This window comes from Eucyclogobius newberryi, unplaced genomic scaffold, assembly GCF_026437365.1.
Source record: "Eucyclogobius newberryi isolate DKJ021-1_F unplaced genomic scaffold, fEucNew1.0.hap1 SCAF_22, whole genome shotgun sequence".
Taxonomy (NCBI): Eukaryota; Metazoa; Chordata; class Actinopteri; order Gobiiformes; family Gobiidae; genus Eucyclogobius; species Eucyclogobius newberryi.
In genome coordinates this window covers 24,702,599-24,728,224 of record NW_027315857.1, presented here as the reverse complement: position 1 = coordinate 24,728,224, position 25,626 = coordinate 24,702,599, and the positions used below count along the sequence as shown (strand labels likewise).

The window sequence follows — 25,626 nt, the reverse complement described above, 5'->3', positions numbered from 1 at the left end:
ATTCAACAACAAAAGATATTCATGGGTTTCATCTTCTGTTAAGTGACATTTTTATTTTTTCCCATTCAAAAGACTATTTACTTTTACATTTTTTCCATTGTTTTTCACAGTTTTTCATCATTTGTCATAATTCTGGAAGCCGGTTAAGCTCAATTACCTGACACATTTACGTCAACTGTTATTAAAATGAACTTTCACACATTATTTGTCTTATTGGAAAAAAAACAAAAGCGGATATTAAAAAAGGAAACCACGTTAATGTTCTAAATATAAAGTATTATCTCTTTTGACTGCTGTTGCACCAAACGTGAAGCTTAAATGTAAAACGTAAAATTTGTTCCTTTTCATGTGACAACTGAAAGCTTCTGGACAGAGAAAGTTTACCAAAAAAGGGAACCATGGCTGGGAATCAGAAATAGTTCATTGTTTTTTTTTTTCATTTTGCGTTAATTGTTGGTCCAAAAGGGCTTTTTGTGTGCGTTTTGAGTTTGCAAAGTCCAAATATCAATCATCTAAAAAAGAAACTCTGTAGTTGAGTCATTGCAGCCCGACTTTTGACATCCGGCAAAACAAGAGCATATTTTTGTCTTTTTCAATAATAATAATTACAATTTGTTTTGCTCATTCCTACTACGAATAAAACGTTAATACAGTATAGGTCTTATCATTTGTATCAATATAAATCCATGAAAGTATACCTCATATAAGTGTTTTTGTATTGATCATTGCAGTAAAAGATGGTCAGAGCGGATCCATCTGTTCAAACCTTGGCAACATAAGAAGCCGATGTTAATGTCTAAACAAGGACTCATGAAAACTAACATTGTGTGTGTTTATCTTGGATCCATTAATCACATGTGGAGTGGTTAACAAGTGATGTGAACTTTTGAACATGGACTGCTAAACACTGAACTCTAAAATATTTGGTCAAATCCTAAACCGTGTTACCTAGTCACCGGATAGGAACAGAAATAGGACGGAAGAGAAAATAAATTAATGTAGAACAACAAAATGGGTAATTGAAATAGGTGTTGCGGTTCAAAATTAGGCAAAGGATTGGAGGAAGATGCAAAATATATGCAGGCTAAATATGGTAAAAAGCAATTAAATACTTAAAATATTGGGGAAAAATACATCGGTTTCATAAAAAATCAAGTGTGAAAATTACCACTCAACTGCAAAAAAAAGGTTCAAGAAAAGATTTTTAAAAAAGGCAAAGAAAAAAGACCAAATGGTGTTAACAAAAACTTGTTGTTTGTTGAAGTATATTGAGGGACCATCTCATTAAGGCTTTAGGTGGAAGGAATTAGGAGTCTAAAACGTTCTGCATTTCTGGGATAGAGCCACCAGTACGTGGCCGGATCAGACAATAGGTTTGACCTAGAAGCTTGCCACGTAGGAAATACACTACAGTTCATGAGTCATTTTCCTTGAATTCCAACCAATCAATACCAATTGATATAAAATGTTGTAAATTAAGTTCAAAGAGAAGTTAATAGAACATATGTAAGCAGTTACTTAATAAGGAAAACTAAGAAAGTTAAGTTAATCTTCTAATCATACTATATATACAGTATATTATTAGTTGTCAGTGTTGTGCCTGAACGCGTTCATTGAACAAAAGTTCATGAACGCGTTCATAATTTTGGTGAACCTGAACTGAACTGTACTGTATTACTGCCGACGAACAATACTGTGAACGCGTTCCTTCTGGTGTCTGTGAACGGCACGTTCATTCTTTTTAATTTCGTTTAATAAGGTGATAGGCTCCAGTCACCCGCGACCCCGAAAGGGAACAAGCGGTAGAAAATGGATGGATGGATGGAAGGTCATCAGAGGCAATAAGGTCCTCAGAGGCAACCGTTGTTGTGATTTTGGGCCTTACAAAAATAAATTGATTTGATTTGATAAGGTGTCAGATTTCTAGAGACTTCCAGGCGAAAAACACACCGTAATGTTGCCCAACCAGATCCTCCGATAGTGCTATTGCAGACGGATAGAGATTTCAAGTGTCGCAGCGCGTTGCACATGCGCATCAAAACAAAAAGCAGCATGGACGCGACAGCAGAGCAGCAAGGAGTCGCCTACGACCAATTACGTGAGTTTTATGATAAGGTCGGTGAGAATGGGAACAATCTAACATTTCTGTGCAAACTTTGCCTAGCAAGTTTTCCCTTATGTTTTTGAGAATATACTGTGGGGTTGAAAGCTGCAACTGCTGCTAGTGTGGGCTGAATGGACAGTAACACATGAGGGAAGTCTGTCCCTTCAATGTGAATGTAAATACTGGTTGGGTAAGGATTCAAAATTTGATATGAAGATGAAATCTGACACATAGTTTCAGCATTAAACTAATACAATAATTGCTGCCTGTGGTTGTATTTGGGCTATGGACATTTTTTTGAAAAATGATGGCATAATATTGAAAAAAAGAACCGAGCTAGTTTTTTTTGGAGCTGTGAACTTAGTTTAAAATTTGGAATTATGAACTATGAACTGAACTAGTTCATTTTAAAATTTGTGAACTATGAACTGAACAAGTTCATGTAGAAAGTGAACTTTCCCAACACTGATTTGTTTCCGCATCACTGTTTCAACCAATATAACGCAATTTCAGAAAATTAAATATCAGTAAAATGAGGATCTGTTGTTAAAAAAATTGGACAGGAAAAGTAAAAATTATAAAGAACTTCAATTTTAAATTGAATTATGGTTAAATTGTGCAAATAAAGAACGTAGAGGAAGAGAAAAATCCTGGCTGTCTAGACAGAAAATATGTACAAAAAATAAAGTGTATTTTGGGTCAGCGGTGTGGTGAGGCCTCTGCTGAAGAACTATTTAGATTTGAGAAGGAGGGTCTAAGGACAGGGGACTCTGGGACATCGTCCCTCGTCCCCACGGACATTGTTTAATCTGTTTTTCACTGTTGCCCTCAGAGGCAATTTTGGGTGTTACAAAAATAAATTGAATTGAATTGAATTGAATGTATTTCACCCTGGAGAGACTCAGACACAGAACACGGGAAAGATTGTTTTGCAAGCTTTATTACGAAGGTTATTTGGCGCTCAGACCCCGGCGGAAGACATAGCAATTATGGGCACTCCATAATCTAATTGAATTAGATGTCTCCCTCCAGGGCCTGGAGACTGGTGGTGGTAGATATGGAGAGAAGGTAGAGAGGATGATTAGGATAAGAGGGATGCAGAGGAGGAGGAGTGGAGGTGGTGGGTCGCTGTACGGTTTGAAGCGGCCGAGCCATCTGCCTGACGGCTTAAATGTGACCGCCTGTGCGCTGATTGGGAGTGAGGAGGTGCGCCGTGCCCGGGGAGGAGTGACTTGAGTGCGTTGATTGAGGATGGGTAGCAGGTGCGAGGGGCGATGATGCAGGAGTCCCCTGTCCTTAGACCCTCCTTCCCGGCCAGCAAAAACTACAAAAAACCTGCTTGGGAAAAATAGTGACTCGTGACTTTTTTTATAAAAAGTTTTTTGCAGCTTTAGTTTGGTCAGATACAGAGATACAAACTTTTGCGTGTCATGAAATTAGACATAAACCAATGCTATTCCTTAACACACAGAGAACACAATTCAACTTAGAATATTAAAAGATACAGAAATGTCAGACTCTTTGTGTAGCTTGCAAGTCGGGCTGGGTCTCCAGGCTGGCGTAAATAGCCTGGCGACCCTCCTTGGTCTCACGACGTTTTATCTCTTGCAGGTTGGTTTTATTTCACATTATGGAATAGGCGGGTCACATTCTCATTGGTTAACTTCACATCAAAGCACTTGTCTTTTACAACAGATGGTATTTTCCTTCAGAAGCCTCTTATGACGACGACACGAACAAGGCCGTTTACGTCGCCCGGATCGGCGTCACCGGGGCCCCATCCTGGAGCCAGGCCTGGGATGGGTGCTCCATGGCGAGCGCCTGGTGGCCGGGTCTTACCCCACGGGGCCCGGCCGGGCACAGCCCGAAAGAGCGACGTGGGGCCGCCCTCCCTTGGGCCCACCACCCGCAGGAGGATCCATAAGGGGCCGGTGCAGAGAGATCTGGGCGGCAGTCGACGGCAGGGGCCTCGGCGACCAGATCTCCAGACACAGAGACTAACTCTGGGGACATGGAATGTCACCTCGCTGGGGGGGAAAGAGCCTGAGCTTGTGCGGGAGGTTGAGCGATACCGACTAGATATAGTCGGCCTCACCTCCACGCACAGTTTGGGCTCTGGAACCCATCTCCTCGAGAGGGGCTGGACGCTCCACTTCTCTGGTGTTGCCCGCGGGGAGAGGCGGCGGGCTGGTGTGGGCTTGCTGATAGCCCCTCAGCTCAGCCGCCACGTGTTGGAGTTTACCCCGGTGAACGAGAGGGTCGCGTCCCTCCGCCTTCGGGTGGGGGACAGGTCTCTCACTGTTGTGGCGGCCTACGGGCCGAACAGCAGTGCAGAGTACCCGGCCTTCTTGGAGTCCTTGGGAGGGGTACTGGACAGTGCACCGACCGGGGACTCCGTTGTTCTACTGGGGGACTTCAACGCCCACGTGGGCAATGACAGTGACACCTGGAGAGGGGTGATCGGGAAGAACGGCTTCCCCGATCTGAACCCGAGCGGTGTTCAGTTATTGGACTTCTGTGCTAGCCACGGATTGTCCATAACGAACACCATGTTCAAGCACAAGGGTGTCCATCAGTGCACATGGCACCAGGACACCCTAGGCCGGAGGTCAATGATCGACTTTGTTGTCGTGTCATCAGACCTCCGGCCGCGTGTCTTGGACACTCGGGTGAAGAGAGGGGCAGAGTTGTCAACCGATCACCACCTGGTGGTGAGTTGGATCCGCTGGCGGAGGAGGAAGCCGGACAGACTTGGCAGACCCAAGCGCATTGTGAGGGTCTGTTGGGAACGTCTAGTGGAGCCCTCTGTCAGTAGGGTATTCAACTCGCACCTCCGGGAGAGCTTCTCCCATGTCCCGGGGGAGGTTGGGGACATTGAGTCAGAGTGGACCATGTTCTCCGCCTCCATTGTTGATGCGGCTGCTCGGAGCTGTGGTCGCAAGGTCTCCGGTGCCTGTCGTGGCGGCAACCCCCGAACCCGGTGGTGGACACCGGAAGTAAGGGATGCCGTCAGACTGAAGAAGGAGGCCTATCAGGCCACTCTGGCTTGTAGGTCTCCGGAGGTCATCGACGGGTATCGGCAGGCCAAGCGAGCCGCGGCTCGTGCTGTCGCAGAGGCAAAAACCCGGGCCTGGGAGGAGTTCGGGGAGGCCATGGAGGAGGACTATCGGTCGGCACCAAAGAAATTCTGGCAAACCGTCCGGCGCCTCAGGAGGGGGAAGCAGTGTCTCACCAACACCGTTTACGGTGCGGGTGGAGGCCTGCTGACCTCAACTGGGGATGTCGTTGGACGGTGGAAGGAATACTTTGAGGATCTCCTTAATCCCTCAGTCACGTCTTCCGAAGAGGAAGTGGAGACCGGGGACTCGGTGGCTTGCTCATCCATCACCCAAGCTGAAGTCACTGAGGTTGTTCGCAAACTCCTCGGTGGCAGGGCTCCGGGGGTGGATGAGATCCGCCCTGAGTACCTAAAGTATCTGGATGTTGTAGGACTGTCTTGGTTGACACGTCTCTGCAACATCGCGTGGCGTTCGGGGACCGTGCCTCTGGACTGGCAGACCGGGGTGGTGGTCCCTCTGTTCAAGAAGGGGGACCGGAGGGTGTGTTCCAACTACAGAGGGATCACACTCCTCAGCCTCCCGGGTAAGGTCTATTCCAAGGTACTGGAGAGGAGAATCCGACCGATAATCGAACCTCGGATTCAGGAGGAGCAGAGTGGTTTTCGTCCCGGTCGTGGAACACTGGACCAGCTCTATACCCTCCATCGGGTGCTCGAGGGTTCATGGGAGTTTGCCCAACCAGTCCATATGTGCTTTGTGGATCTGGAGAAGGCTTTCGACCGTGTCCCTCGGGGTGTCCTTTGGGGGGTGCTCCGGGAGTACGGTGTCCGGGGCCCTTTGCTCAGGGCTGTCCGGTCCCTGTATGACCGGAGTAGGAGCTGTGTTCGCATTGCCGGCAGTAAGTCAGACCTGTTCCCAGTGCATGTTGGACTCCGCCAGGGCTGCCCTTTGTCACCGGTTCTGTTCATAATTTTTATGGACAGAATTTCTAGGCGCAGTCAGGGGTCGGAGGGTGTCCGGTTTGGGGACCACAGGATCTCATCTCTGCTGTTTGCAGACGATGTTGTCCTGATGGCTCCATCAAACCCGGACCTGCAACATGCACTGGGACGGTTTGCAGCCGAGTGTGAAGCGGCTGGGATGAGAATCAGCACCTCCAAATCCGAGGCCATGGTTCTCGACCGGAAAAAGGTGGCTTGCCCTCTCCAGGTGGGTGGGGTGTCCTTGCCCCAAGTGGAGGAGTTCAAGTATCTCGGGGTCTTGTTCACGAGTGAGGGAAGGATGGAGCGTGAGATCGACAGGCGGATCGGTGCAGCGGCTGCAGTGATGCAGTCGCTGCATCGGACCGTTGTGGTAAAGAGGGAGCTGAGCCGAAAGGCAAAGCTCTCTATTTACCGGTCGGTCTTCGTTCCTACCCTCACCTATGGTCATGAGCTTTGGGTAGTGACCGAAAGAACAAGATCGCGGATACAAGCGGTCGAAATGAGTTTCCTCCGCCGTGTGGCTGGGCGCTCCCTTAGAGATAAGGTGAGGAGCTCGGCCACACGGGGGGAGCTCGGAGTAGAGCCGCTGCTCCTCCACGTCGAGAGGAGCCAGCTGAGGTGGCTCGGGCATCTGTTTCGGATGCCTCCTGGGCGCCTCCCTCGGGAGGTGTTTCAGGCATGTCCCACCGGGAAGAGGCCCCGGGGAAGACCCAGGACACGCTGGAGAGACTATGTCTCTCGGCTGGCCTGGGAACGCCTCGGGATCCCCCCGGAGGAGTTAGAGGAAGTGTCTGGGGAGAAGGAAGTCTGGGAGTTCCTGCTCAGACTGCTGCCCCCGCGACCCGGCCCCGGATAAAGCGGCAGAAGATGGATGGATGGGATGGGTATTTTCCTTAGAGATAAGAGTGGGGAATGTTTACCTAACTCCCCTGGGGTGTTACACCCCTCCCTGGAGTAAACATTCCTTTGCCCCATCTTTACAACACTTTCACAAATGCCGTTTGTCACACATGCCGTTTTTCTCTTAGACTAATGATGCAGATAATATACAAATATTGTCATATCACTATTATGCAGATAATATACATCACAGAAATATAATCATATATTTACATTTTATCACATTGCGTCATCAAATTTGGTAAAAATATTGTTCATCTCGTGACGTTAATCGTGATTAATCAAGTCTCAATATCATCGTCAGGACCAAAAAATATTAACTGTCAATTTTAGAAGGAAAATTATGTTGTTGTTTTTTTGTTCAGTCTATTGTCAAAAAAAATAGATTTAAAGTGAATAACTTTTTTCATTTTGCTGTTTTGGTCACATTTAACGTTATTTTGTCTTTCAGGAAGAGTCAGAAACAGTCAGACCACGAGAATGAAAGTGATGTTTTCTCTCACAATAATCGTAATTTGACATCGTGACATCCCCATGTTTGCGTTAAACAACAAAGTGATTATTCAAATCGCTGGACATGTCAATTCGCAAAATGATTGTTAGTTTCACCCCTTCTTCTGAATTTTCCCGTTTGTTTTTTGTTTTTTAATCTGTGACGTGGCTCTGAGAATCTTCTACTCCATAATCAACTCCATAAATCATCTCCAGACTCGCTCTGAGACTTTCTCCCTTCTCATCATGATCAGTACAACTTCATAGCATCAAAAGAAAATGTTCCAGTTTTTACTACTTACCTGTGTAATTCCCTCTACAGCCAGTAGATGGAGTCAATATTCAGCTAGTCAGTAGGAAACGGCAGAGAGAGCGATGCCAAACTAAAGGTACTCGAGAGCAGGTTTAAAGGCTGAGAACAGCACAAATAATGCAGAATATTTAACCTGTTACCATCCACCTATTTGGCCCTGTGCACAATGGTTGGACCCAAATGCCATTGCTTATTAAAAGAGGATCTTACGTTCCACATGTGAGTGTGATGCATCATTAGAAAGCTTAGGCCTTCTAGTTTCTGCAGATGTGCACATGAACACTGTCAGGACTCTTACACTACAGAAGCCCAAACATACAAAATACATGCATATGCTGTTCACTGTACATGATGTTTATCTTGTTGACAACAACTGTGTAAAGTTTCAGATCTCTAGGAACAGGCATTTTGGTGCTGTTGACCTTTTTGTATCAAAAAGTATATCCGGAACAAGTGATCCAAATTTGTGCCAACTGTGCCAAACTGTTTTATTACAATTTTAGCTTCTCTATGACCATAAAACATACATTTTGATGTTTTGTAAGCCACTAATACCCATTATAACTGCTAAAAACAATGTATGTGAAAATGTGGAAATATGAGTTTACCCATGAATTTCCCATATAGAGATGCATTCTCAATGTAAACATAGACGACCGCGTGCGTCGGAAGCGGCGCATTTTTTTTGCAGATGGTCTCATTCTGTAGTATGAAGAAGTCTGAAGTAAAGATCGATGCCAAACACCATCTTATAAGTCAAACAGGTCATTTGTTATGGACGGAGAGATTTGATTTGAAGTGTGCCAGGAGGATGAAGCACTCCATTTAAAAGTAAAGGAATTCTGTCGCACAAACAAGGCCGATTACGTCGCCCGGATTGGCGTCACCGGGGCCCCATCCTGGAGCCAGGCCTGGGATGGGTGCTCGGTGGCGAGCGCCTGGTGGCCGGGTCTTACCCCACGGGGCCGGGCCGGGCACAGCCCGAAGGAGCGACATGGGGCCGCCCTCCCGTGGACCCACCACCCGCAGGAGGATCCATAAGGGGCCGGTGCAGAGAGATCTGGGCGGCAGTCGACGGCAGGGGCCTCGGCGACCAGATCTCCAGACACAGAGACTAACTCTGGGGACATGGAATGTCACCTCGCTGGGGGGGAAAGAGCCTGAGCTTGTGCGGGAGGTTGAGCGATACCGACTAGATATAGTCGACCTCACCTCCACGCACAGTTTGGGCTCTGGAACCATCTCCTCGAGAGATGCTGGACGCGCCACTTCTCTGGTGTTGCCCGCGGGGAGAGGCGGGGCTGGTGTGGGCTTGCTTATAGCCCCTCAGCTCAGCCGCCGTGTTGGAGTTCACCCCAGTGAACGAGAGGGTCGCGTCCCTCCGCCTTCGGGTGGGGGACAGGTCTCTCACTGCTGTGGCAGCCTACGGGCCGAACAGCAGTGCAGAGTACCCGGCCTTCTTGTACAGTGCACCGACCGGGGACTCCGTTGTTCTACTGGGGGACTTCAACGCCCACATGGGCAATGACAGTGACACCTGGGGAGGGGTGATCAGGAAGAACGGCTTCCCCAATCTGAACCCGAGCGGTGTTCAGTTATTGGACTTCTGTGCTAGCCATGGATTGTCCATAACGAACACCATGTTCAAGCACAAGGGTGTTCATCAGTGCACATGGCACCAGGACACCCTAGGCCGGAGGTCAATGATGGACTTTGTTGTCGTGTCATCTGACCTCCGGCCGTGTGTCTTGGACAATCGGGTGAAGAGAGGGGCAGAGTTGTCAACCGATCACCACCTGGTGGTGAGTTGGATCCGTTGGCGGAGGAGGAAGCCGGACAGACGCATTGTGAGGGTCTGTTGGGAACGTCTTGTGGAGCCCTCTGTCAGTAGGGTATTCAACTCGCACCTCCGGGAGAGCTTCTCCCATGTCCCGGGGGAGGTTGGGGACATTGAGTCCGAGTGGACCATGTTCTCCGCCTCCATTGTTGATGCGGCTGCCCCCGAACCCGGTGGTGGACACCGGAAGTAAGGGATGCCGTCAGACTGAAGAAGGAGGCCTATCAGGCCACTCTGGCTTGTGGGTCTCCGGAGGTCATCGACAGGTATCGGAAGGCCAAGCGAGCCGCGGCTCGTGCTGTCGCAGAGGCAAAAACCCGGGCCTGGGAGGAGTTCGGGGAGGCCATGGAGGAGGACTATCGGTCGGCACCAAAGAAATTCTGGCAAACCGTCCGGCGCCTCAGGAAGGGGAAGCAGTGCCTCACCAACACCGTTTACGGTGCGGGTGGAGGCCTGCTGACCTCGACTGGGTATGTCGTCGGACGGTGGAAGGAATACTTTGAGGATCTCCTTAATCCCTCAGTCACGTCTTCCGAAGAGGAAGTAGAGACCGGGGACTCGGAGGCTGGCTCATCCATCACCCAAGCTGAAGTCACTGAGGTTGTTCGCAAACTCCTCGGTGGCAGGGCTCCGGGGGTGGATGAGATCCGCCCTGAGTACCTAAAGTATCTGGATGTTGTAGGACTGTCTTGGTTGACACGTCTCTGCAACATCGCGTGGCGGTCGGGGACCGTGCCTCTGGACTGGCAGACCGGGGTGGTGGTCCCTCTGTTCAAGAAGGGGGACCGGAGGGTGTGTTCCAACTACAGAGGGATCACACTCCTTAGCCTCCCGGGTAAGGTCTATTCCAAGGTACTGGAGAGGAGAATCCGACCGATAGTCGAACCTCGGATTCAGGAGGAGCAGAGTGGTTTTCGTCCCGGTCGTGGAACACTGGACCAGCTCTATACCCTCCATCGGGTGCTCGAGGGTTCATGGGAGTTTGCCCAACCAGTCCACATGTGCTTTGTGGATCTGGAGAAGGCTTTTGACCGTGTCCCTCGGGGTGTCCTTTGGGGGGTGCTCCGGGAGTACGGGGTCCTGGGCCCTTTGCCCAGGGCTGTCCGGTCCCTGTATGACCGGAGCAGGAGCTGTGTTTGCATTGCCGGCAGTAAGTCAGACCTGTTCCCAGTGCATGTTGGACTCCGCCAGGGCTGCCCTTTGTCACCGGTTCTGTTCATAATTTTTATGGACAGAATTTCTAGGCACAGTCAGGGGTCGGAGGGTGTCCGGTTTGGGGACCACAGGATTCCATCTCTGCTGTTTGCAGACAATGTTGTCCTGATGGCTCCATCAAACTGTTGGACCTGCAACATGCACTGGGACGGTTTGCAGCCGAGTGTGAAGCGGCTGGGATGAGAATCAGCACCTCCAAATCCGAGGCCATGGTTCTCGACTGGAAAAAGGTGGCTTGCCCTCTTCAGGTGGGTGGGGTGTCCTTGCCCCAAGTGGAGGAGTTCAAGTATCTTGGGGTCTTGTTCACGAGTGAGGGAAGGATGGAGCGTGAGATCGACAGGCGGATCGGTGCAGCGGCTGCAGTGATGCAGTCGCATCGGACCGTTGTGGTAAAGAGGGAGTTGAGCCGAAAGGCAAAGCTCTCTGTTTACCGGTCGGTCTATGTTCCTACCCTCACCTATGGTCATGAGCTTTGGGTAGTGACCGAAAGAACAAGATCGCGGATACAAGCGGTCGAAATGACTTTCCTCCGCTGTGTGGCTGGGCGCTCCCTTAGAGATAAGGTGAGGAGCTCGGCCACACGGGGGGAGCTCGGAGTAGAGCCGCTGCTCCTCCACGTCGAGAGGAGCCAGCTGAGGTGGCTCGGGCATCTGTTCCGGATGCCTCCTGGGAAGAGGGAAGAGGCCCCGGGGAAGACCCAGGACACGCTGGAGAGACTATGTCTCTCGGCTGGCCTGGGAACGCTTCGGGATCCCCCCGGAGGAGTTGGAGGAAGTGTCTGGGGAGAGGGAAGTCTGGGAGTCCCTGCTCAGACTGCTGCCCCCGCGACCCCGCCCCGGATAAGCGGCAGAAAATGGATGGATGGATGGAATTCTGTTGATTTGTGGTTATACACACGAGCACGTACGGGCAGAAAGAAACAAAACGAGGCCTAAGCGTGTGATTTGACCTGTTTAGAGAAATGAAGCCTCATGAAAAGTTCCAACACAACGAGAACTCTTCAGAGGCTGATCAGGGCTTGAGTTTGTGGAGGTTCTAGGCCTGTTTTTCCCCTGAGTCACTTGAGAGCCTTGTTCTAGTTTCATGTTTGACTGAATCGTCCACATCACTGTTCTTTTTCTTTTCTTTTTTTAATATGTATTTATCTACAAATACAAAACAGTAACAATAGCAGAACAACAAGAACACAAACAGTGTGTGAGTGTGTGTGTGTGTGTGTGTGTGAGTGTGTGTGTGTGTGTGTGAGTGTGTGTGTGTGTGAGTGTGTGTGTGTGTGTGTGAGTGAGTGTGTGTATGTGTGTGTGTGTGAGTGTGTGTGTGTGTGTGAGTGTGTGTGTGTGTGTGTGTGTGTGAGTGTGTGTGTGAGAGTTACACATGTGTGTGTGTGTTAGTGTGTGTGCGTGTGTGTGTGTGAGTGTATCTTGTAGAGCTACATTCCGAATGACAAATCTAAAGCAGAACAATAATAAAGTGAGAGGATCAAAGGTGTCGTGTACATCATCATCACCATCATCATCATCATCATCATCATCATCATCGTTGTAGTTCATACATCCAGGGGGGAGTGTCTTTGTCTCTGAATAACTGTCCATTAATGTATAGTTTATTTACTGTAATGACTGTGTTTTTACCTTGATTAATCATTGTTTTGTGGATTGGAAAGAGAACCTTGTGTCTGTGGATGATCTCATGTGGATATTGGTCGTTGAGTCCGTTATGAGTCCGTTATGAGTCCCTTTGTCCCTGAACCTGTTCCTTTTGTTTGAAGCGTTCAAATTTGACGAGGATGGGTCTGGGTCGGGTGGAGTTGGGTCTGGGTCAGGTGGAGTTGGGTCTGGGTCGGGTGGAGTTGGGTCTGGGTCGGGTGGAGTGATCGACGGTCTCTGGTGTAAGTTTGAGCTGATTAACCATGAAGTCCTTAACGGACTTTTCGCGGTTGTCGGTGGATGATTCGGGAACGCGAAGTGACTGTAGATCCAGGACGGTTTCTTGCATTGCTTTGTTTTGGGCGGTGACGGCGGTGAGTCTCCATCACTGTTCATGAAGTCTGAATGAAGCTTCATTCTGAAGTGACCGTGAAACACATGAACAACTTTGTTCTGTTCCATGTTTCAGATGAAGCTGTGGATGTTTCTGCTGCTGCTGTGGAGCTCTGCAGGAGGTCAAGACCAGACCACATGTGAGTCTAAGACCAGACCACAAGAGAGTCTAAGACCAGACCACAGGTGATTCTAAGACCAGACCACAGGTGAGTCTAAGACCAGACCACAAGAGAGTCTAAGACCAGACCACAGGTGAGTCTAAGACCAGACCACAAGAGAGTCTAAGACCAGACCACAGGTGAGTCTAAGACCAGACCACAAGAGAGTCTAAGACCAGACCACAGGTGAGTCTAAGACCAGACCACAAGAGAGTCTAAGACCAGACCACAGGTGATTCTAAGACCAGACCACAGGGGATTCTAAGACCAGACCACAAGGGAGTCTAAGACCAGACCACAAGGGAGTCTAAGACCAGACCACAGGGGAGTCTAAGACCAGACCACAGGTGAGTCTAAGACCAGACCACAGGTGAGTCTAAGACCAGACCACAGGTGAGTCTAAGACCAGACCACAGGTGAGTCTAAGACCAGACCACAGGTGAGTCTAAGACCAGACCAGTGTTTCACCTGAAATCTATTCTTTCTCTTATTAGCTCCTGTGACCTGTGTCGTCATGGAGACCTGTGTCCTGCCCTGCAGCTTCACACCTGGTGATGGCGTAGTGATCCAGTGGCACAAAGAAAGAGAATCACCTTCAGAACAAGACTATTTGGTTCATGTTTACGCACCTGGCTACTCTACGTCTGAGCAGGACGCACCCTTTAGGGGGCGCACTTCTCTGTTTCCTGAGGAGTTTTCCAGAGGAAATGCCTCTGTGAGTCTGACTGAGGTGAGAGTCAAGGACCAGGGGAAGTATCTGTGTCAACCCTACACAACGGAACATGATTGGGCAGAAGAGTGGATTAAACTGAGTGTAAAAGGTGAGAAAGCATCTTTCTTTCTTTAGTTCCTCTTTATCTTTCACCCAGTGTCTGTTTGTCTTCCTCAGGTCCACAAAATGTAAATTTCACAGTACAAACCATATACATTACATTCCCCTCTGTAGAGAGCGGCCCCTCTGTAGAGAGCGGCCCCTCTGTAGAGAGCGGCTCCTCTGTAGAGAGCGGCTCCTCTGTAGAGAGCGGCCCCTCTGTAGAGAGCGGCCCCTCTGTAGAGAGCGGCCCCTCTGTAGAGAGCGGCCCCTCTGTAGAGAGCGGCTCCTCTGTAGAGAGCGGCCCCTCTGTAGTGAGCGGCCCCTCTGTAGAGAGCGGCCCCTCTGTAGTGAGCGGCCCCTCTGTAGAGAGCGGCCCCTCTGTAGAGAGCGGCCCCTCTGTAGTGAGCGGCCCCTCTGTAGAGAGCGGCCCCTCTGTAGTGAGCGGCCCCTCTGTAGAGAGCGGCCCCTCTGTAGTGAGCGGCCCCTCTGTAGAGAGCGGCCCCTCTGTAGAGAGCGGCCCCTCTGTAGTGAGCGGCCCCTCTGTAGAGAGCGGCCCCTCTGTAGAGAGCGGCCCCTCTGAACAAAATGATTGATTTGATCCAACTCTGTGTCTGCAGCTCCTGGGACGGCCCTGAACATGGAGCAGAAAGGAGACCGTCTGGTCTGTAGCTCTGAGGACATCTACCCTCAGCCCAACGTGAGCTGGACTCCTGATGTCAGGCCCCAAACGCTGGTGAAGGAAACACAGAACCAGCTCCACTCCATCAGCAGCTCGCTCACCTTTGACCCTCTGCAGCAGTACACCTGTAACATCAGCACGCACCACAGCTGGAAGAGCGCCACCTACAGCGTGCACAGTGAGGGGCCCGTTCTCTCTGCCATTTGTTTTAGCCCAGAATCACAACAACAGTTTCATCTGTATTTTATTTGACCAACGGTTTAATCAAACAAACCGATGAAAGGTCAGTGTTAAATTACACTTTCAGCGCACATTGGAGGATGAGGCGCTACGTTCAAGTCCTCATGGTCCAAAGTGCAGCTCTTTAGGCTTTAGCACAACTCTGTGAGTTTGAGCTGCAGATGATTAAAATGAGACACAGTGTGAGGAGAGGAAAGACGTTGGTTTGAGCAGGTTATTAGTGAGTTTGTGAGAGACAAGAGTTTCCCATAAGAAGCAGAAAAGGAAACAGAACGTTCTCTTCCTCCGCTGCAGCACTCGTCTTCTCCTCAAACTTTACAGCTCGTGTCGTTCAGACTAAAGACACGCCCAGAGGAAATAATGAAGACAGCTTTTCTGCCTCGCGTCAAAGGGTTTTATGTGCGTTGGCCTTAGCTCGGTCTTTGGGTGGTGTTCAGTTTTACAGAGTCGTGGCTGGAGGTGCAGCTGTTTGTGTGCAGGGAGAAGAGCAGAGGAGAAAGTACACAGCCCTGTGGAGCTCCTGTGCTGATAGTCCCAGTGTCTGACAGGTTCTTTCCCAGACGCACACACTGCCTCAGATAAAGAAACAGAACCAGAGTGAAAGAGAGCTTTACGCTCATGGACGGCTGATGTGTCCAGGACGGTCATGGCCGTCTCACAGGGACATCGAGTAGATTCTATTTGACTCATCATTGGCACAAGACGGTTCATTTGGTCTGGAATCAAAGACAGGACTCTTTCCACTGGCCCTCAAAACTCTGCTGACTGAGGCCATTCAAATGTCAGTTTTATTGTGATAAATCCTACAGCTGTATTTGTGTTTTCAGCTCCAATGGAGATGTCTAGAAACGCCACAATCCCCTGCACGACCTCCGTGTCTCCAGTGAAGAGGCTGGTGTGGACCTTCAACTACATTGAGCCCATTGTGACTGTGAGCGGTGCAGATGTGGACTACGCTGCCCCCTGGAGGAAGTTTGTGAAAGGTGTCTCAGAGTGGGGCAGTCTGAGTCTGCAGGAGCTGGGCTCAGAGCAGGAGGGTGTGTATCTGTGTGAGCTGCACACAGACTCACACACACACTTCTCCAGGACAGAGCTCAGAGTCCATCAAGGTGAGTCCAGCACAACTGCAACTAATCCTGATCCTTTGAGTGAGATCCAGGTCCTCACCAGCCCTCTGGGCTTTGTGCAGTCACAATGAACACTTATGTCAAGATGACACACCATTAAAACTCTTTTAATGAGACTCTTTTCAATACAAAACACATACAACAAACACTAACAGAAAATCTAGTCTAAATGTCAATAAAAAAAACATAAGCAAATGTATAAAAACACACTTAGACACACAATAATGGAATAAATCATACAAATCAAGAGCAGTGGCTTGTGGATCGTCTTTAACACGCTTTAAATTCATTAAATGGCATAAAATCATTTCGTTTCGATAATTCAATTCAATTCAATTTCAGTTCAATTTATTTTTGTAGCACCCGAGAACATAGTCCTACATAAGTCCTACAATGCTGTCACTGTAGTAATATATAAGTCCTATGATGCTTTAAATTTATTCCTGCATAAGTTCTACGATGCTTTCAATGCAGTCCTATATAAGTCCAACATAACTCCTACGATGCTGTTACTTTAGACCTACATAAGTCCTACATAAGTCCTACAATGCTGTCGCTGTAGTCTTACATAAGTCCTACTGTGCTTTAACCAACAGTCCTACATAAGTCCTACAGTGCTTTCACAGTAGTCCTAAATTAGACCTACGGTACTTTCACTATAGTTCTACCTAAGTCCTAAGATGCTGTCACTTTAGTCCTACATAAGTCCTACAGTGCTTTCACTGCAGTCCTATATAAGTTCTACGATTCTGTCACTGTAGTCCTACATAAGTCCTACGGTGCTGTCACTGTAGTCCTATATAAGTCCTACATAAGTCCTACGGTGTTGTCGCTGTAGTTCTACATAAGTCCTACATAAGTCCTATGGTGCTGTCGCTGTAGTCCTACATAAGTCCTACATAAGTCCTTCAATGCTTTCACTGTAGTCCTACATAAGTCCTACATAAGTCCTACGGTGTTGTCGCTGTAGTTCTACATAAGTCCTACATAAGTCCTATGGTGCTGTCGCTGTAGCCCTACATAAGTCCTACATAAGTCCTTCAATGCTTCACTGTAGTCCTACATAAGTCCTACATAAGTCCTACGGTGTTGTCGCTGTACTTCTACATAAGTCCTACATAAGTCCTATGGTGCTGTCGCTGTAGCCCTACATAAGTCCTACATAAGTCCTTCAATGCTTCACTGTAGTCCTACATAAGTCCTACATAAGTCCTACGGTGTTGTCGCTGTAGTTCTACATAAGTCCTACATAAGTCCTATGGTGCTGTCGCTGTAGCCCTACATAAGTCCTACATAAGTCCTTCAATGCTTCACTGTAGCCCTACATAAGTCCTACATAAGTCCTTCAATGCTTCACTGTAGTCCTACATAAGTCCTACATAAGTCCTACGGTGTTGTCGCTGTAGTTCTACATAAGTCCTACATAAGTCCTACGGTGTTGTCGCTGTAGTCCTACATAAGTCCTACATAAGTCCTACGGTGTTGTCGCTGTAGTTCTACATAAGTCCTACGATGCTGTCGCTGTAGTCCTACATAAGTCCTACATAAGTCCTACGATGCTGTCGCTGTAGTCCTACATAAGTCCTACGGTGCTGTCGCTGTAGTCCTACATAAGTCCTACGGTGCTATCACTGTAGTGGTGTATTTGACATGTTGTAAAGGTGTCTTCACGCGTCAGGTCTGTGCAGCGTCCGCAGTGTGAAGACAAAGCGTTGGATTGAAGTGAATGACACAGAATCAGCTTCACGTTTCCACATGTGAAGACTGTGACGAGTCGCTGTCGTCACGGAAACACAGTCCCATCCAGTCTGACTTATTTCCTCATTTGTCTTTTCAGATGCAGGTCCAAATATAGGTGTGATTGTAGGCTCTGTGGTGGGCGTCGCCCTCTGTGTCACCTTCATCATCATCTTCATCATGTGGAAACACAAAAAGGAGACAAAGGTAAGAAGACGCCTCCTTCAGATCGTCACTTTTACACTTTTGACTCTTTTTCAAATATATGAGATTTTTGCTTCAACTCTTTGTGTCACTTTAAGGACAAAGTCTTTTTTCTTTGCCCTGAATGAACTGGATGTTCTAGTTTCCATTAGAAACATGTTCAGATCAAATCTTTCTTTGTTTTTCAGTCAGATCCACCTGAAGCTGAAGCGTAAGTGACAAAGTTCAGACTCAAACTTCTTCATGTTGGTCTAACTTCATGTCACCTTCACTGTCGCTGTCCAGGAAAAACTCAAATATGTTGCATTTGTTTTACGTCTGTGAAAGACTAAAGCCACTTGTGTGTTTCAGGCTGCTTCCTCTGCTTCCTCTTGATCCCAGAGAGTGTGAGTTTGATTTGATTGATTCACATTCTAGATTCATAATATTCTCACTTCAATATGTTTTGTTTGTGTTTCAGATTCTTGTGAGTTTTCTCTGGATCCAAACACGGCTCACAGAAAACTCAAACTGTCTGAGGACAATCGGACAGTGACCTGTGTGAAAGAGGATCAGGAGGAGAAGTTCAAAAACTGGCCTCAGGTCCTGAGTTCCACTGGCCTGAGGGGGCGCTGTTACTGGGAGGTGGAGTGGAAAGGGGAGGGGGTTTCTATAGCTGTGAGTTACAAAGGAATCAGACGGAGAGGAACAGAAGAGGAGTATGTGTTTGGATGGAATGATCAGTCCTGGAGTCTGTGGACCAATGGAAAACAGTACTTTGCTCTTCACAAACACAATCAAATTAAAGTGGGCGTGGTTTCCGGGGACTGGTCATTGCGCTCTGGCAGAGTGGGCGTGTTCCTGGACTCTGAGGCTGGGACTTTGACCTTCTATAAAACCTACATTGATGCAAAGCCCTCTCCTCTCCACACCTTCTACTCCTCCTTCACTGAGCCTCTGTTTCCTGGGTTTGAACTGGATCCTGACTCTTTTGTGACTGTGATGGACCTTAAAACTGCAGTAAAACACCCGATAATCCAAGAACCCAAGAAATGTGAGTATTTAGGAAATGTTGTCATTATTAAGACGTCATTAAAGTTTTCAGGAAGTGATGTCATCTGTGCCGTGTTTCAGATTCTTGTGAGTTTTCTCTGGATCCAAACACGACTCACAGAAAACTCAAACTGTCTGAGGACAATCGGACAGTGTCCTACGAGGAAGAGGAGCAGGAGTATGAAGAGCATGAGGACAGGTTCACAGGCTGGAAGCAGGTCTTGAGCTCCACTGGCCTGAGGGGGCGCTGTTACTGGGAGGTGGAGTGGGAAGGGGAGGGGGTTTCTATAGCTGTGAGTTACAAAGGAATCAAACGGAGAGGAAAAGGAGATGAGAGTCTGTTTGGACTCAATGATCAGTCCTGGAGTCTGATCATGTTTGGCTGTTGTTTCTTTGCTTCACACAATAAGAATAAAACTGTAGCTTATGATTTTTCCCCTTCACAAAATACAAACAGACGTTCAAACACAACGACAGGTGAATCAAGCGTGTCCTCCAGCAGAGTGGGCGTGTCCTCCATCAGAGTGGGCGTGTCCTCCATCAGAGTGGGCGTGTCCTCCATCAGAGTGGGCGTGTTCCTGGACTCTGAGGCTGGGACTTTGACCTTCTATAAGATCTGCTCTGATGGAGAGAACTTTCCTCTCCACACCTTCTACTCCTCCTTCACTGAGCCTCTGTTTCCTGGGTTTGGACTGTTGCCTGACTCCTCTGTGACTGTGATGGACCTTAAACTGAGCCAAGCAGAGTGAGGGAGGAAGAAGAGGAGGAGGATGAGGAAGAGGAAGATAGGGAGGAGGAAGAGGAAGATGAGGAGGAAGATGGGGAGGAGGAAGAAGAGGAGGAAGAGGAGGGAGAAGAGGAGGAGGGTGAAGAAGAGGAGGAAGAGGAGGAGGAGAAGGAAGAGAGGGATAAAGAGGAGGAGGAAGAAGAGGAGGGAGAGGAGGAGGAAGATGAAGAAGAGGAGGAGGAAGATGATGAGGAAGAGGAGGAGGAGGAAGAGGAGGAAGAGGAACAGCGGGAGGAGGAGGAAGAGGAGGAAGAAGAGGAGGAGGAAGAAGAGGAGGAAGATGAGGAGGAAGAGGAGGAGGAAGATGAGGAGGAGGAAGAGGAGGAGGAAGAAGAGGAGGAGGAAGAGGAGAAAGAAGAAGAGGAGGAAGAGGAGAAAGAAGAAGAGGAGGAAGAGGAGGAGGAGTAAGAAGAGGAGGAAGAGGAGGAGGAAGAAGAGGAGGAGGAAGAGGAGGAGGAAGAAGAGGAGGAGGAAGAGGAGAAAGAAGAAGAGGAGGAAGAGGAGAAAGAAGAAGAGGAGGAGGAGGGAATGTGACTGTCGGAAGCAAAATAAACTTGTCACTTTGATATTTTTAAAATCCTTTAATATTTAACGTTTAATAAAAAGACACATTTTAAAATAATCTTGGCGTTCGTTCACGATTTGTTCTAAATCTCCTTTTTAGTCCAATTAACCTGGTTAATAACAGTTTTAATGTTGATTTAATGCACATAAACATCTTCAGGGTTTGTTTCCTCTTCTTGTGATTAAAATCATCATGAGACATTTTCAGTTGAATCGTTTTGACTTTCAGCTGTTTTTATTTAAAAAAAGGTAATTTTGTCGCTCAAAGTGTATTTTTACTGTGACTTGGCGCGCCTCTCCACAGATCTGAGCTGTAAACACCTGCTTGTCTCCATGAGATCAGATTAATTCAACAGTTTACGTTCAAGTTCTAGAGTTTGTGTCATAATCTCAGATGGTGGGCGGGGCCTAACTAAAAAGGAGATTTACTGTTTTCTCAAAAATATAAATCCACAATCGTTTTCATCCATCTTCTTCCTCTTCTCCGGGGCCGGGTCGCGGGGGCAGCAGTCTAAACAGGGACTCCCAAACTTCCCTCTCCCCAGACTCTTCACCTAACTCGTGGGGGGATCCTGAGGCGTTCCCAGGCGAGAGACATAGTCCCTCCAGCGTGTCCTGGGTCTTCATGACCATAGGTGAGGGCAGGAACGTAGATTGACCGGTAAATCGAGAGCTTTGCCTTTCGACTCAGCTCCTTCTTCACCACAACTGGCAAGTGCAGAGAGATCTGGGCGATGCCGGGGACCATGACGACCAGATCTCTGGACACGGTTCTGGTTCAGTCCTTGCTTAATTCCGCTTCAAACCTGGTTTGAGTCCGAGCTAGTGGTTAGTTTCTCGTCCCGGTTTAATTCTAGCTCAGCACTGGACTGTCAGTGTTGTGGCGCAAACGTTTCTAAAGCCGTTTTCCATTTTATTCTCCCCACAAAAGTCTAGTATAGCAGTGTTTCGTTTGTCATTATTGAAACAGTTTTGGTAAAGACGATGTCGTGTTGTGCACCGCCGGCCCTGTACTGTGTGATGTTGAATGGTTACGGTCAGTTGTAGGCGCTCCGGATATATCGCTTTCCCTGCTCTGCTCGTACATTTAGAACATTTTGATATAGCATGCAAAGATGAGGTCACGCCTCGTTGCTCCTCAGCATTTCTCCACTGGCCTTTTTATTACGTAGATTGTCCTTGAGGTCTGCAGTCTGTCCGGCACAGATGTCTCCCTTATCATAGAGTGACATTTAGAGGAACAATATGTGTTCGCATGTTCGTGTAAGGAGTTCTTCATAATGTATCAAAATATAGTTTAATACAGTTTCGTAAAATTAATATTGTTGGTAATACAATATAGTAAGGTTTATAGTTGGTAATATAATATGGTAAAGTTAACATATTTGGTGTCCACTTCATAAGGAAAACTAAGAAAGTTAATCTGGACGGGAATGTTCAGATTAACTTTCCAGATGGGAATTTTGACAACCGGCAGAACAAGTGCATATGTTTGTCTTTTCCAATAATAATAATTACAATTTATTTTGCTCATTCCTACTCAGAGGTGGTGATGGAATAAAATATAAATAAAGAATAGGTCTTATCATTTGTATCGATATAAATCCATGAAAGTATACCTCATATAAGTGTTTTTGTATTGATCATTGCAGTAAAAGATGGTCAGAGCGGATCAATCTTTTAGACATTAAATCAAGTCCAGGCAGAAGATATATGCTGTTTAAACCTTGGCAAGATAAGAAGCCGATGTTAATGTCTAAACAAGGACTTGTGAAAACCAACATTGTGTGTGTTTATCTTGGATCCATTAATCACATGTGGAGTGGTTAAGAAGTGATGTGAACCTTTGAAACTGAACTGCGGATAAGACAATAGGTTTGACCCAGAAGCTTGCCACGTAGGAAATACACTGCGGTCCATGAGTCATTCTCCTTTAATTCCAACCACACTCTGTACCTAAGAAATTATGAAAAATGTTGTAAATTAAGTTCAAAGAGAAGTTAATAGAACATATGTAAGCAGTTACTTAATAGTAATGAAAATTAAGAACGTTAATCTGGACGGAATGATAATTCTAATTATACTATGTATATATATTATTAGTTTTCCGCATCATTGATTCAACTAATTTAAAGTAATTTTAGAAAATTAAATATCAGTAAAATGAGGGCCTGTTGTTGAAAAAAAAGGTTAGCTAAAAAAGTAAATGGTGAGTCAAAATGTAATTCAAAGGAAATCTGAAAGTACAGGCTTGTTCAAATTTTCTAATGAGATTACTACTAAATAAAGAACTTCAATTTGCAGAATTATGGTTAAATTGTGCAAAGAAAAAAGCTGCAGGAAGAGAAAAATCCTTGTTGTCTAGATAGAAAATATGTACAAAAAATAAAGTGTATTCTGGATAAGCGGTGTGGTGAGGCCTCTACTGAAGAACTATTTAGATTTGAATAAGTTTTAACAATTACACACCAGTATCTAACTGTTTTTTTGCTCAAGGATTTTGTTCAAACACACACAGCATTCTTGAGGACTGTCAGACTGGTACAGAGTACAGAGTTAGCCTTGATAAAAAATTTAGATTAAACTTTGATTCTACAAAGGCAACAGTGTTGGTTCTACTGTGTCTAAATGCTTCCTTTGATATAGTAAATTATGCATTTTACTGTATCAGTTTAGGAAGAGAGAAAACCACTGTCTATTTGTCCTGCAAAACCAGATTTAGTCTATTGTAAGAGTTCTAAAGCTGTGGTACAGCTCTCCCTGGTGGCACACGAGGTCCACTGTCTAATATTTGTTTAAGTGATGCCCTATTTGGTCCTTCGATTGTAGCGATGACGTAGTCTAGTTAAACCTGGACTGCTAAACCCCGAACTCTAAAATATACAGTACAATCCAAAACCGTGTTACCTAGTCCCCGGATAGGAACAGAAATAGGACCAAAGAGAACATAAATTAATGCAGAACAAAGAAATGGGTAATTGTAATAATTGTTGCTGTTCAAAATTAGGCAAAGGATTGGAGGGAAATGCTAAATATATGCAGGGTAAATATGGAAAAACAGCATTTTAAATACTTAAAAATTGTGAAAAAATACATGGGTTTCATAAAAAGTTAAGTGTGAAAAATACCTTTCAACTGCAAAAAAAGGTCCAAGAAAAAAGACCAAATGGTGTTAACAAAACTTGTCGTTTGTTGAAGTAGATTGAGAGACCATCTCATTAAGGCTTTAGGTGGAAGGAATTAGGAGTCTAAAACGTTCTGTATTTCTGGAATCAAACAATAGGTTTGACCTAGAAGCTTGCCACGTAGGAAATACACTACGGTGCCATGAGTCATTCTCCTTGAATTCCAACCACACTCTGTAACTAAGAAATGATGTAAAATGTTGTAAATTAAGTTGAAAGAGAAGTTAATAGAACATAATAAGCAGTTACTTAATAGTAAGTGTTGGCGTGCTCATTTATGTAAGAAAAAGCAAGAATCCTGCTCTGCTTGTACATTTAGAACATTTTGATATAGCATGCAAAGATGAGGTCACGCCTCGTTGCTCCTCAGCATTTCTCCACTGGCCTTTTTATTACGTAGATTGTCCTTGAGGTCTGCAGTCTGTCCGGCACAGATGTCTCCCTTATCATAGAGTGACATTTAGAGGAACAATATGTGTTCGCATGTTCGTGTAAGGAGTTCTTCATAATGTATCAAAATATAGTTTAATACAGTTTCGTAAAATTAATATTGTTGGTAATACAATATAGTAAGGTTTATAGTTGGTAATATAATATGGTAAAGTTAACATATTTGGTGTCCACTTCATAAGGAAAACTAAGAAAGTTAATCTGGACGGGAATGTTCAGATTAACTTTCCAGATGGGAATTTTGACAACCGGCAGAACAAGTGCATATGTTTGTCTTTTCCAATAATAATAATTACAATTTATTTTGCTCATTCCTACTAAGAGGTGGTGATGGAATAAAATATAAATAAAGTATAGGTCTTATCATTTGTATCGATATAAATCCATGAAAGTATACCTCATATAAGTGTTTTTGTATTGATCATTGCAGTAAAAGATGGTCAGAGCGGATCAATCTTTTAGACATTAAATCAAGTCCAGGCAGAAGATATATGCTGTTTAAACCTTGCCAAGATAAGAAGCCGATGTTAATGTCTAAACAAGGACTTGTGAAAACCAACATTGTGTGTGTTTATCTTTGGACCATTAACCACATGTGGAGTGGTTAAGAAGTGATGTGAACCTTTGAACATGGACTGCTAAACACTGAAGCAATAAAACTGAGGAGAGATGCAGAGAGAGAGGAGAGATGTTTTTGCGACGGGCTGAATAAGACCTCTCTCCAACATTTCTCCCCGCGCAAGTAAAATAACTCCTGTGTTGTACTTGTTTTTTGGAATGTTTTGGGCTTAACTCTGACAGGTGGAACATTCATTCATTCATCTTCTACCGCTTTTTCCCGTTAGGGGTTGCGGGTGACTGGAGCCTATCCCAGTGACTTTGGGCCGTACACCCTAGACAGTGGCCAACTCGTCGCAGGGCCAACAGACACAGACACACAGGAGGGCATCCGGAACAGATGCCTGAGTCACCTCAGCTGAAGGAGCAGCGGCTCTACTCCGAGCTCCTCCTGACTGAGCTCCTCACCTTATCTCTAAGGGAGCACCCAGCCACCCGGCGGAGGAAACTCCGCTTGTATACGCGATCTTGTCCTTTCGGTCATTACCCAAAACTCATGACCATAGGTGAGGTCAGGAACGTAGATTGACCGGTAAATCGAGAGCTTTGCCTTTCGACTCAGCTCCTTCTTCACCACAACTGGCAAGTGCAGAGAGATCTGGGCGATGCCGGGGACCATGACGACCAGATCTCTGGACACGGTTCTGGTTCAGTCCTTGCTTAATTCCGCTTCAAACCTGGTTTGAGTCCGAGCTAGTGGTTAGTTTCTCGTCCCGGTTTAATTCTAGCTCAGCACTGGACTGTCAGTGTTGTGGCGCAAACGTTTCTAAAGCCGTTTTCCATTTTATTCTCCCCACAAAAGTCTAGTATAGCAGTGTTTCGTTTGTCATTATTGAAACAGTTTTGGTAAAGACGATGTCGTGTTGTGCACCGCCGGCCCTGTACTGTGTGATGTTGAATGGTTACGGTCAGTCGTAGCGCGCGGGGGCGGGTCAGTCGACAGGTGCGTGTAATTTTACTCAAGTTACACATTTTACTTCTTGGAGTGACTTTTTTACACTGTACTTTTACTCTTACTCATGTTTTGTTTGACGTAAGAGTCTCTTACTTGAGTCAAAGTTTCCTCTTCTTATTGTTGACGGCGTG

At 46.6% G+C, this 25,626-nt stretch overlaps 1 protein-coding gene across 1 annotated transcript in view; it reads left to right on the top strand.

Annotated features, from left to right (window-relative positions):
* The window catches only part of LOC140371559 (uncharacterized), a 28,033-nt gene extending 8,348 nt beyond the window's left edge, over nucleotides 1-19,685 (top strand). The window contains exons 7-9 of the mRNA XM_072458730.1: nucleotides 18,365-18,937; nucleotides 19,018-19,413; nucleotides 19,483-19,685. Coding sequence (XP_072314831.1) covers nucleotides 18,365-18,937; nucleotides 19,018-19,413; nucleotides 19,483-19,685 — 1,172 coding nt within the window. The remainder of the gene's footprint in view (nucleotides 1-18,364; nucleotides 18,938-19,017; nucleotides 19,414-19,482) is intronic.
* Nucleotides 19,686-25,626: the final 5,941 nt, after the last annotated feature.